The sequence below is a fragment of the Telmatherina bonti genome (genome assembly GCF_933228915.1).
Source record: "Telmatherina bonti genome assembly, chromosome: 9".
NCBI lineage: Eukaryota > Metazoa > Chordata > Actinopteri > Atheriniformes > Telmatherinidae > Telmatherina > Telmatherina bonti.
Genome location: NC_136627.1, coordinates 12,248,090 through 12,260,664, shown reverse-complemented (window position 1 = coordinate 12,260,664; position 12,575 = coordinate 12,248,090). Strand labels below are relative to the sequence as shown.

The following is a 12,575-nucleotide window of genomic DNA, read 5'->3' as shown; positions in this document are numbered from 1 at the left end:
CTGGGAAAGAACTTCATTCTCTCCTGTAAGCCAAACAGATCTGAGGCTGATGAAGCTAGTGTTTGCAAACAGAGCTGCTTAACTGAGTTTACAGAAACAAATGTTATAAATGTAATGTTGAAACCACAGCATGTGTTTTTCAGCCAACAGAGCAGAACATCTGACCTTCTCCTTAAGTAGGTCTATCCAGAAAATCTAATTCAGAGTAAACCCAGTTATTTCTTTCTTTATTATATTTTCTCTGCTTGACACTCGTAAGCGGTTGCCATGGCAGTCCAGATGAGGCAGGAATGGTAATTGTTTCACCATTGCAGTGTGTAAATTATTAAAACCTAGAGGGCATGAGTGAGCTGAGGAATAGAAGAAATGAGACTGAATGAGGTCTTCAAGTTTTTCTGTTTTTCATTTGTGTGTGTTTCAACAGTCTTTTTTTAAGAGTTTCTAAACCCAAAACTGTGCAGGTGAACCAGACATCGCCACAATATGGGACTAAAGTTCAGTCTGACCTCAAAGTTTTAAAACAATATTCAAAAGCACAGGATTTATTATTGTGCAGCAAAGCCAAGAGGAGAACAGAGAAAACGGTTGCTGCATCCTCTTCACTAGAAAACCGAGGTTTGTTATTTTTTTTAAAGAGGCATCTGCCTAATTTACAATTTTTAATGTTAACTGGAAGCATTTTTTTTGTATTATTTGTTCTCTAATAGAGCCAAAACAGTCTCATTAAAAATTTATTTAGGCAAAAACATTGCAGAAAAAAATTAATCAACAAAAAACTGTGCATCTAAAACAAAAAGATAAATTCAATCCTGCTAATTGGCTTATAATCTGTCACAAACCACAATGAAACACAGGCATCCCCAAAATGTACCACCTCTGATGAGTCACTGCTGATATGATACAGTACAACACAGAGGACTGAAACATGTCAAATATACCACACAGATATTGTTATACAGGCATCCACAACTCTTTATTTTATCTGCTAATCTCAAGTTTATAACAGAAATGGTCCACTACAGCCTAACGAAGATAAATTTCATATAACCGCACTGACACGGACAATAAATTAGACAAAACGTATCCATGTCCTTCACATCAAGAAAGTGGCACAGTATGTAAATCATAACGATAAAAAAAAAAAAGATATTTATGTACAGAGCGTTTGTGCTTGCGTTTGAATTTCCAGGGTCAGTTTGCACCTTATCAGACACCAGCAGCTTCGGTGAAGTTATTCAAGCAGAATAAAGAGAAAATAATGACTGCAGCCTTAGGAATGAGTTTGACTCTCTTCCCTGGCTCCGTCATGTAAAACCAGCTCACTGTTTTCTTTAAGAGCGTCTCAGCTCGATGTCAGCATTTGCACATTTTATAGTGTTTAACAGCATTTTCAAACTGGGCCTCAATAAAACAAAACAAAAAAAATAAATAAACTCCATTCCCAACACGACTGAGTGGTGTATTGTGACGAGCTACTGATAAATCCAAAACTGATTTCCTCCCATTCTTAGGCACTCGTGAGTCCAGAGGTGGCACTTGCATCTCCTAAACACCAGCAACCTTTAGCACGGTGATTCAATATAGCCTTCCTCTACGGAGGGCCTCCTTTTTAAAGCGTAGTACTCTGCCTCATCTTCTGAATCCTAGACGAGAGCAGAAAAAGAATCAGGTGAAGCTACATGTGAGCACACTCACAAACACACACAAAAAACTGTATAGCAGAGAAGGATTATCAATATTTTACACACCCTCCGGTCCTGTTAGCAGACACAGAGGGCATGTAAATTTAATCCTGTGAAATGTATCTGGCGGACATGTCTCATTAAATTATTTATGGCTTGGAAGCCAGTGTGCTAAAAGTGTACCGTTGTGTATCGTACCGTCAGATAGCAGTCAAAGCAGGCGGAGGTCTTCGTTTTGGCTGCCTGTGGGTGGGTGCCGTACTCCTCTCTGATGGATGCAGATCAGACAGCACAGGTTGGTGATGAGGACAATAAGCACACTCATAATTACAATCAAACTCTGTTCTGTTCTGACAGGCACGTTTCAAGTTAAATATTATCAAAACAGCATTTAATGGCCGTTTATTCTGACTGGATTTTGGAGGCTGTTTTTCATATTATTGCTATGATGCTGGAATATTTTCAGCTGATGATTCTGGCCCTTTTTACTGCACAGATGTTACGATGAACATCTGTGCCAGAGAGTTGTTAGCAGCTGGCTGAGCTCTCCCAAAGCCCAAGTAACGCCCAGAACGAAATCCTAATTTCTAACAAGTTAAAGTGGGGATGTCTGGGATGTAAGGGAGGAAGAAAGCAGGAAGCAGGAAGGCAGAGCTTAAACACTTTGTTCTCTTAATCAGACTGCAGAATAAACTGGCAAAAGCATGGAGTTAAACAGGAACATAACTGCAGAAGTATATGGACTCCAACATCCTTCCATCCTGTTGCCTCAATATAAAGGTAGAAGAAGACTGAAGACAGAGAAGTAAAGGCAAAAGGGGCGACTGGAGGGGTGTCACAAATAAATGAATCATCTAAACACAGTCCTTTGATCGAATCATGATCCAGTAAAGAGGTAGAATTGTTGGTTAGATGAATTATAAAAGTATTGTAAGTTTTGTGGTATAACAACGTCAATGGAAAGAGACATTTTTACTATAAATGATCATCAATGACAGCAGTGACAGCCTTCATCCACAAACCAGATCAAAACAGTTTCGTTTTCTGACGCTAATTTCCTCATTCCATGTAAAGATGAGTGTTTAAATCAGATTAAAATCTGTTATGTACATTAACAGCATGGACCCTTTGATTGATGCTTGAGATTTGAGGTTAGTAGTCAACAGATTTGCACAAACCTCTGGGTCATAGTTTGATCTATTCATTAAAAGTGAGTTTTGGCTCAAAAATACAAAGATGGCAAGGCCCGAGTGTCAAACTTAGGACTTTAGGATCTAAAGTTCAGCGGTAAGGTTTTTGTATCGATCATGATGTCAGTATCTGCGCCATATTGGTCAAAGCGAGATAGCAGGACAGCCCAGTAAATTAATTGGAAGTTGTGGTTTTTAGAAAATACATGTAATAAAATTTACACATTTGACAAGATTTGTTTTTTTCCCAAGTGTTTATGATGCAAAAAAAACAAAGATTTGGTTTTCAGTTTCCTAAATGTTCAGCATTAGTCATAGATACTAAATAAAGGATTGTTCAAGCTTAATTTAACAGTGGCTAAAAAATGCATTTATGTTTGTAAAGAAAACCAAACCAGTAAGCTGTGGTGTGAAGATGTTCTTATAGGCTAGCACAGCCAACCCAGCAGCTCTGTTCATTTAAAACCAGAAACCAGTGCTGCATTTTTTTTTTATACAGCTCACATGTATGTTTAGCTTAGCTAAACAACCCCCCACATATAAAGACAAACAATGATTAATTGACTTTTTTAAACTGTAAAAAGAATAAATCATATTCCCAAAAGGCCTGAGAAAAATGTAAAGCTCTGCTTTCATAACAAGGAATGACTCGTAAAACATTTATATCCCTGTATTGTAGCAGTCAGGAGAGAAAGCAGCAGCTTGTCCCATGGGACTTGAAGGCAGCGTGAGTGGTGATGCTTCATTTAAAACCAACCTGTGGGTTCGCTAACAGCAGACTCGGTTCATTCAAAGCACGTTTCTACATCATCCACATCTATCAGAAGATAAACCTTTAACTAAAACTGCAATTCTTGTTTAACCTTCATCAAATTAGCAATCAAAATGCAAAATCTATAACCATCAAAGCCTGCCTCGACCAGCAGTATCCCCATGAGAGCCACACCCGGGACTGGTTGAATAAATCTACTCACCCCTCTATGACCTCTATAGGTGATCTGTTGGCCTTGGATTGGTTACGCTGTTTGCTGGGACAGAACATCCGCCCAATCAGAATGAGGGTGATGATGCCAGAGGGGAGGAGGACGAAGACAAGGAGAACAGCAACATCTGAGAAGCGAATGCTGGGAGCTGAAGAGAAAGAGGGGGGAATGTGGGGGTCACTGGACACACATTAAAAAGGCGTTTATGATCATAGATAAATGGGGCGCCAAACCTTCTGCACTCTGCATTCATCAGACCGACACTTACTGTACATACAGACCATGTGCAGCACATTCAGCAGCTCTAAGACTGTCACACTGGGCTTGTGGATAGTAGGAGGATAAAATAGCATCTACTGGTTTAAATAAAAAAATGTGTTCAGTTTTTTTTTTTTACAGCTTTGTAAAAAAAAAAAAATTAAAAAAAAAAGCTCAAAGGCAACAATCTAACCATGTCTTATCTCCTAATCTGAACAAACAAACAAACAAAAGTCCAACTAAACCTGAACATTAACGTTGTTGTAGGGACCAAACTCCTCTGGTTGCTTACAAAGATAAGTTTTAGAAGATGTAGGAGGGAAAATGGCAATCATTCATTATATCAGTGTTGTGATGGTAAATCTCATGAGTTACCCTAAAGAAAAGGTGCCCAGCTTCGGTTCTTGATGGCCACAATCCTGCAGGTTTTCCTGCTCCAACACACCTGACTCAAACTAATCAGTCATTGGGCAGAACTTCATTGGCAGTTGGATCCATTTAATGGAAGCCAGGAGTGTTGGAGCGGGGATACATGAAAACCTGCAGGACAGCAGGCCTCGAGGACGGACTTTGAACACCCCTGCACTGAAGTCATCCTTCTGACAGACATTGTAAACAAGGAAAAGACACGTCCGCCTAACACGATGAGCATGTTTGAATGAATATCGTTCTGCCTGCAGAATCTGAGTCGTGCCTGAAGACCTAATAAACTATCCTGATCCAATCTTACCCTTGGGCATGACGGTGAGTACAGTGTGTGAGGTCGGGAAGCCGTGGACATCAGGGGGGTTCCTGACCGAGCACGTGTATGTCCCATTATCGTTCAGCGTGGCGTTGATCAGTGAGATGGAGGCGTCCCCACGCGCCGGGCTTCCCTGCCAGCGGATGCGATTAAGAAACTGGCCTTCAGTTGGAGGAAACACCCGAGACGAGAAGTGGAAAAACTGAGAGGAGAGATGTTTGCATCAAATTAATCAGAAGACGGAAAATAAGAAAAGAACTACTTGCACTGAGCGTTTTTAGTCACACAGGCAGAACAGAAACAGAGTAACTACCTGTCTGGAAGATGGAGGACATTGTCTTCACAGCAGATATCAATGAAAAAGACTCTGATCAATCTGGGGGAAATTAATTCAACTCAAAGCTACAGGCATTTGCAGATGTCTCAATAAAAACAACCTCTTTAAAGTCAACATTTCCCACATCCATTTGTTTTCAGCAACACACTCCATCACTTCATTCCTCCCACGTCACACTGACCCAGACCTCCTGAGAACATGACATCCACAGTATGAGTGTGCGCTGCATGTGTGGGTGGACAAAGTAGACTATCAATTGCTATAAAAATATATAAATAAATAATTACCAGAGCTGAATTTATGTTTTCATCTCTGTTATGACACATGACTAACCACAGGTTTGGATGCAAGCTGAAGTAAACAAACCAACAAACATTAGCAGCATTAGCAAACATTCTGCTCCAAAGTGACTTAAAACTGCATCTAATAAAAGAAGAGTGACAAAAACTCTCTTAAAATGTGATAAGAATACATGTTTCTTTTTCTTTTACAGATGTGTATTAGTTAAATGATAAATAAGAAGCATGCAATGAAATTCTTGAGCTATGAGTCCTTCGTTTGAACTGATCAGAGCAGAAACGGTCGACAATTTCTTCAAGATCATCATGTAAGAACACTTTGTTGCAGCTTGCAAATTTCCTCGTCTGCTCTCACAATTACCCTGAAGTGCAGAACTTTGTTCTCCGTTCTTATTGCAGCAGAGTTATTACTCACAGACATACACACACACACACACACACACACACACACACACACACACACACACACAGCTGATAAATGTTTACAATGCAGGATTGCAGGTTATGGCCACAGAGAGAAATCTTAGAGAACAGACTTCCAGTCATCAGCTGAGACAATTATAAATTTGCTTCCTGTTACAGAAACGTGCAAAGCAACACAAACAAACCAGTGTTAGAAAATTCATGTAAAATGGCGCAGAGTCTAGTTATCTACAGATTTATAATAGACTTGTTTTTATTGGTGGAAGTTGTGTATTTAGAATTCAGTGCAAAAAGAAAAAAACACTTGCAGTCATTGATAAGAAATGTGCCCAAATCAAAGGTTATAGCAGCAGATAAAACAGTTTAATGGTCTTTTGGATTGCAACACAACTTGAAGATTTGCTCAGTGAGAAACATGGCTCAGCAACGTAGCAGCGCTATGGTTACCGTAAGCTTCAAGACGACAGATGAGACTAGCCAGCTCTGTAATGTGACATTAAACACACTCTTCTCTGGCAAAAAATTCATGCTCAGATGGTTAAAAAAAAAAACCAAAAGAAATGTCTATGGAAAATGTAACGAGACATTTTCATTTATATGGAAGAAATAAATATACGAGCTACAAATCCTCTACTCCAAAAACATTTCCTAAACGCAATGACAGCTAGTACAACTCCTTGCTGTTATGCACCCCCCTACTTTAAGAGTGTAATCCTCCTTCTGAAGGGCAAATTTCTATTTTTAACTCTGCTTTCTGAAACTTTTCTTCAACATTCAAAGGCTCTTACTTCAGGCTCTTCTGGCTGCTGCAGCATCCCAAACTGTTGCTCCTTCCTTTGACATCACTGCTGTGAGATGTAAACACATCACTCCTAGTGCAGCAGTGCAAAAATATCTACCCAGACATGTCTTATAAAAATAAACTATTCTGTGTAACACAGAAATGTTAAATCAGCACCAAAGAGCCAAACAAACTAAATATTTCCACAACCAAAATAACTGGAATGGAGGAGAAAGTAGAACATTCATCCAAGTACTAAAAAAGGAATTCACAAAAAAAAAGTCTAATTTCTCTTTCTGTACTACATTTAATATCAATGATTAAAGTGAAATGTGTGAAAAATTATCCTGAAATGTTTATTTATTTCTTTAAATCAAGATCAAATAGCAACGTGTGTCCAGTGGGAAGTTTATATGTTTACTTCATTACACATGTAAAACATCTCTAGACAGACAGAAGAGTACGGCTTCCTAATAAAGCCTAAAGCAAACACAGAATGGTCTGAACAATCGCTTACACAAATAAATTTTATGGTTTTACAACTGTGTGTCTACCAGCGAGGTTTTTCTGAGACTGATTGCAGGCCTGGCGCAGATAAATCCCTGCGCACCGTTATTCTTGATCATTTAAGGACTTGGCAGAGCTCAGCCTACATGAGAGCAGAGACAATGCAAGACTCTGCTCAGACTGGAAAAACACATCAGACCCAAAGGTCCTTTTAAATTCATGAGAAGAGCTGCAACATGACTAAGTATGGGATCCTGTTTTCAACTGGGACCACCTACGTTACAGTTTAAAGACTAAACCTGCTACCAGCCTGACGAACCTTTTATCAGCAGAATTTAATTACATAATTCACCCAATCACCATCATCTACCACAGATATTTGATTGTATATCCAGCCTCTCGTCTCCAACCTCTAAAATGAATTCTCATCAGGACCAAGGGAATTATGCAAGCTGCTAAAGCACTGCAGCAGCTCAGATTGACACTAAAGCTTTGGCAGCAACGTTATATTTTCTGATCAAGGTTTTCGCAAGCTTATTAATGGTCTCTCTCAGCGTGATATACAGCCAGGGACGCACTGGCCCACAAACCAGCCAAAACCAATAATCAAATTGGATGGAAAGTAAATGAAGAAATAAAAATTAAAACCTTTCAGACTTGGTTCCATCTGTGGGTCTATCTAAAAAGTGACATTAAGGATTTACAGTGAAGAGAAATGGCTAGCTGGGCTGAGCTGAAGGAAAACTGGCTTGAAGAGGTAATACAATCAGAGCTCCAGAATGCGACCAAATGGTCGCATTTTGCGACTAAAATGTGAGACAGCGCGAGTAACATTTTCATCTACTTGTGCATCTTTGATCAATTAATTTGCAGACTCTCACAGGAAATACAGATATATGCAAAGAATTGGAGCTGAGAGGGGAGCAGTGAGTGTGTGGGTGGATGATTGACTTCTAGCAAACTCTGACCTGCCTATAGCTAACAGCTAACTGAGCTTGCCCAAAGCTAACGAGTGCTAACGAGCTAACAGAGGTAAGCAGGCTAAGGTGCGCTGTTAGCTGGCTAAAGTCCACAGTTTGATTGAAAAGTTTATTTGAACGTAATGTAATCTAAAAACAAAAAGAAAAAAAGACAAAAAAAAACAAAATGTAGAAATAAAATATGACAAAACGTTCAAAAGAAGTGGGTAGAAGCATAAGTTTATGTGTAATCCCACCCCAGCGATGAGCAATACAATATTAATAACAATATTAACCCAAAGCAATACAACAGTAGCAACCCAGTATATTATTAATACCTACATAAAAATAACAATAATAATATCCTTTATATGTACAGTTGTACAACACTTTGCCTTCCTGATGGTGGATAGCTGTCAATCAAAAGGACACACCCATAACCATGTTGAATTTCAAGATTAAATGACATCCACACAAATCAGTTTTATATTTAAAAAAAAAAAAAGAAAAAAGTTTTAACTTCCCCCACAGTTGTGATTAAGGTAAATATGACCTATTAAAGCTAAACTACATTTTTTTGTGGCAGGCTGCAAGTATGTTTATTTCTGCTGTCAAGTTGGTAGCTGATTAGTGATGGCGAAGCGGACTATCAATACTTTCTTCCCAGTAAACCTCGTGCTTAGGAGAAGACAGATGTTGACGATGACTGACTCATCCAGGAAATTCTGTTTTCCGATGAGTGACTGAACGAGTTCACCTGGCAGAAGTATTTTAAGGACACAAATTAAATAAACTGCAAATTCTGCTCGATACCAACGACATGCGGCGAACACATTTAACAGATAAAACTGATTAAACTGGCCCCACACAACTAAAAAAAACGACACTTTGATTATACATAGTGCCAGTCTAAATCACAAAATGAGCTGTGAGCTGTGTAATAAAAGTACAACTCCAGTCCCAGTTGCATTTAGAAAGCAGGAGGCTGCCAACCAGTGCACCGAGGGGACTGAATTAATTCTAAAGTTTAACACAAACCCATCTTATTGATTCGGTTTAATCGCAGCTGGGTGCTTTTAATGTTGCATCAACTGTTGCACAGTAAAACCTGAAATGTAAACACTGTAGTTTCTGCATATATTGTTCACATATTTATCAATAACACAGTAAAAATGAAAGGAAATGTAAATATTTGCTTTGTAAGTTGATTTTGATGTGCGTCCCTAAATTTTCTGCTTGCGCTAGTAAGAAAAAAAAAAGTTAGTCTGGAGCACTGACGATGCTATGTATCGACTGACTGACAAATGCGCCACTCTAAGACCATACCAACACGACTCTTATATTCTTTGAGACAAGACCACTGCGTCTTTATGACCAAACCAACGGCACTCCATATCAGCAGAACCACAAAACATTAGCCTCCACTTAACTCTGAGTGCTCCTATAGGAACTGATTGCATATAGGGTTGCAGCTACCACACTATGGATTCCCACAGTCCAAATGCAATTACAGAAAACCACATTTGATGGTTATCTTCAAGTGCAATGGGCTTGCTTAAATTATGTGGTGCCTTCTTAGTGGACTGCTGAGTGCGTTGGCTTAAAAGTCTGAATGCAGTTATGGGTTTGAGCGGATGCATCCGAACGCATTTCCAACAAGACCACAAGCCCATCGCAGAGGATGAGGTATTACAATAACCAACCATAAGGGCTTTACAGATGAAGCCTAGAACGGACAACGATGAAACGGAAGATGAAGGAATAAAACGGGAATGTTGCCTCTTTTCTGTGAGGCTAATAAAACAAATTTACGGACATGAACAGAATCTGCATTTGAATGGAAATGAATTAGCTTGGGGAAGTTCTTTTTTTTTTTTTTTTTTTACAGCGGCGGTACGGGAAGGTTCAGAGATCAAGTCCAACTGGTCAGGGATGCAAAAAAAGAAAGCAGATATTCAAACAAGCCACTTGCCTGTGCAATGAACAAAGCCCAAAGGAGAGCTTTAAAAACAAACCCCACAGACACAGAGACGAATCAGATTCTTTTCCTGGTCAAATTTTTAACTGCTGACATGATTTTTACTTTTGCATACATTTGTGCCAGAGTAAAACACAAAGAACTTCCATCTATAATGTTAATGTAGTTTTTATTTTCTTTGTTTGTGGTTTCTGGGTCTGACATCATCTAGGCTGTCCAGCAGTCCACAATCAGAAGGCTACACAACTCACAATGAGATGAGGAAACTGGAGAAACCTGATTAAATGTTATAGTTTTCAAAAAGTGTAGAATTTTATGGAATTGGGTCATAATTATGATCATTTTCAGATAAAAGCAACACCATTTATATGATGGTGTTCAGGCTGGAACTGACTTTCTTTGTTGTACTTGTCAGAGTACAAGAAAGGCTCAATAAATGCATTTAATTCCCAGTGTTATATTGTAAACAAATTGGATGTGAAAGTGTTGATTTGTCAGCACAAAGTCTGTGAAGCTTCTCATTCATCCAGGTCAGAGATGAGCTCGACAAACATATGGCTCCTAGCACACAAACAATGTTTACACTACGCTTATTCTGATAATACTCACAGTCTGAGGTGGACCTCCAGTCTGGGGTCTATACGACCAGTCAACAGTCATCTTGCTGGTCGGCCTACTTGTGGAGGAAAATGTGCAGGATAAGGTGACAGCATCGCCTTTAGACGCATGGAGCTCTGCAGGAGTGTTCACAGTGATGGAGGAAACCAGGGTAGGGCCTGGAGATGAAGCATGAGAAACAAACACATAATGACACAGTGACAAGAGAGGTCAAGCATTGAAAGCAGCGACATAGGAAACATGATCGGAGCAGATTCATATGCTCATAAGTAAAGGAAGATGAACACACTGGGAGTGACAATATCTGCTTACTTTTAACAGTGTAGTAAACAAAACACTGATAGCATCTACGCATGTTCTCCCACTGTGCTGCCATTGCAAGTGCCAGCGCAGCAGACATCTCCTGCTAGATTCAGGAGTGGATGACACTAACACAAGTTTCCCACCAGCCTCGCTTGTTCAATGTGACAGACTTGTTACGAATCTGTCCGTCACAGGCCTTCAGCTGCAGATAAAGCTTTGTTCCCGTCACTGAGACGCAGTGGGGGGGTACAACACTCCATATTTACCAGCTCTGACCACTAAATAGGAACGGTGTTAATGGATGAAATCATTTTGTTAAATACGTTGGTGGATGGAGCAAAACTCAATTGTTTTAATGCAATTTTATCATGTGTGATGTAAGGCGACCTTAAGCGTCTAGAAAGGCGCCCAACAAATAAAATGTATTATTATTATTATTATTGTTATTATTAAAACCAAGTTAAAGCATTGTACCTTGAAGATACCCCAGCAAAGCTCACTGAGCTCAAAAGATAAAACAATGTGTATGTTGCATCAGGCCTGAAAGTGTTTAGCATTATTTAGATATTAGATATTTATAAATCTTTTAAAATTTCTTTTTTAAACCCCTTTTGGCAATAATCTCAGCTCCTAACACTACTAATAACAAATTAAGACTTTCAATTTTTATTTCAGAGTTTCACCCATTTTCCCTGCAAAAGGCTCATTGTTCTGTTAGCTTCTTGTCTTAATCCAGGGGTCCTCAGTCTTGGTCCTCGAGGGTCAGTGTTGTGCAGGTTTTCCAAGTCTCCCAGCTGCAACATACCTGATTCAAATCAGTGTGTATTTAGCACACATGTGTAGAGCTTGTCTGAGTCTGAGACAGGCATTTTCCAGCAGTGTCACATGGAAAACCTTCAGGACACCGGCCCTCGAGGACTAGGATTGAGGATTTAGTCCATTCTGGGCCTGTTATTTTGTTGCAGAATCCTCTCCAGTTTAATCATTTATCTCTTTCTTTCTGAAACAGCATGATGTCTACTCGTACAGCTTGCTGGCATTTAGCTGAATTATCCCCTCCATCCCCTCGATAATAGCTGCAAGCAAGCTAGCGCCACCATATTGCTCGGCCCTTCAAACATATTTTTATTAAATGTGGCTAAAATATTGTGGGTTCAGTTTTCAGAAGCTGCTCGTGTTGGAGCATTGTTTCAGGAGGCGGACGATTTTAAAAGTATTTAAATTTGCAAATATAATATCTCTTAGCAAATATCACAGAGTGAAACACGAACTGCTGAACTGGGGAAATGCTGGATACTGCTATGTATGGCAACCTAAATCACAAAAGTATAAATAAAAAAAAAAGGCAAAAAAGTCTAACCTGCCAAAATGAGGCCAGTGATGAACAGATATAACCTATCTTACACTGACACCACTGGTTTTAATCAAACTCCAACGGCCATGTGAAGGACAGTTTATCTCATCCCAAAAAGTTCCCTGGAGATTAGCATGATGACCATGATTCATCTACAAAGT

At 39.4% G+C, this 12,575-nt stretch overlaps 1 protein-coding gene across 1 annotated transcript; it reads right to left on the bottom strand.

Annotated features, from left to right (window-relative positions):
• Nucleotides 1-1,562: 1,562 nt before the first annotated feature.
• Nucleotides 1,563-11,157, bottom strand: mpzl3 (myelin protein zero-like 3; the record flags this gene model as incomplete). The annotated part of the gene is made up of 7 exons (XM_079245912.1): nt 1,563-1,643; nt 1,749-1,757; nt 1,866-1,950; nt 3,847-4,003; nt 4,844-5,057; nt 10,749-10,915; nt 11,070-11,157. The coding sequence occupies 7 exons, from the start codon at nt 11,155-11,157 to the stop codon at nt 1,563-1,565; spliced, it is 801 nt and encodes a 266-aa protein (XP_079102038.1).
• Between the last annotated feature and the right edge of the window lie 1,418 nt (nt 11,158-12,575).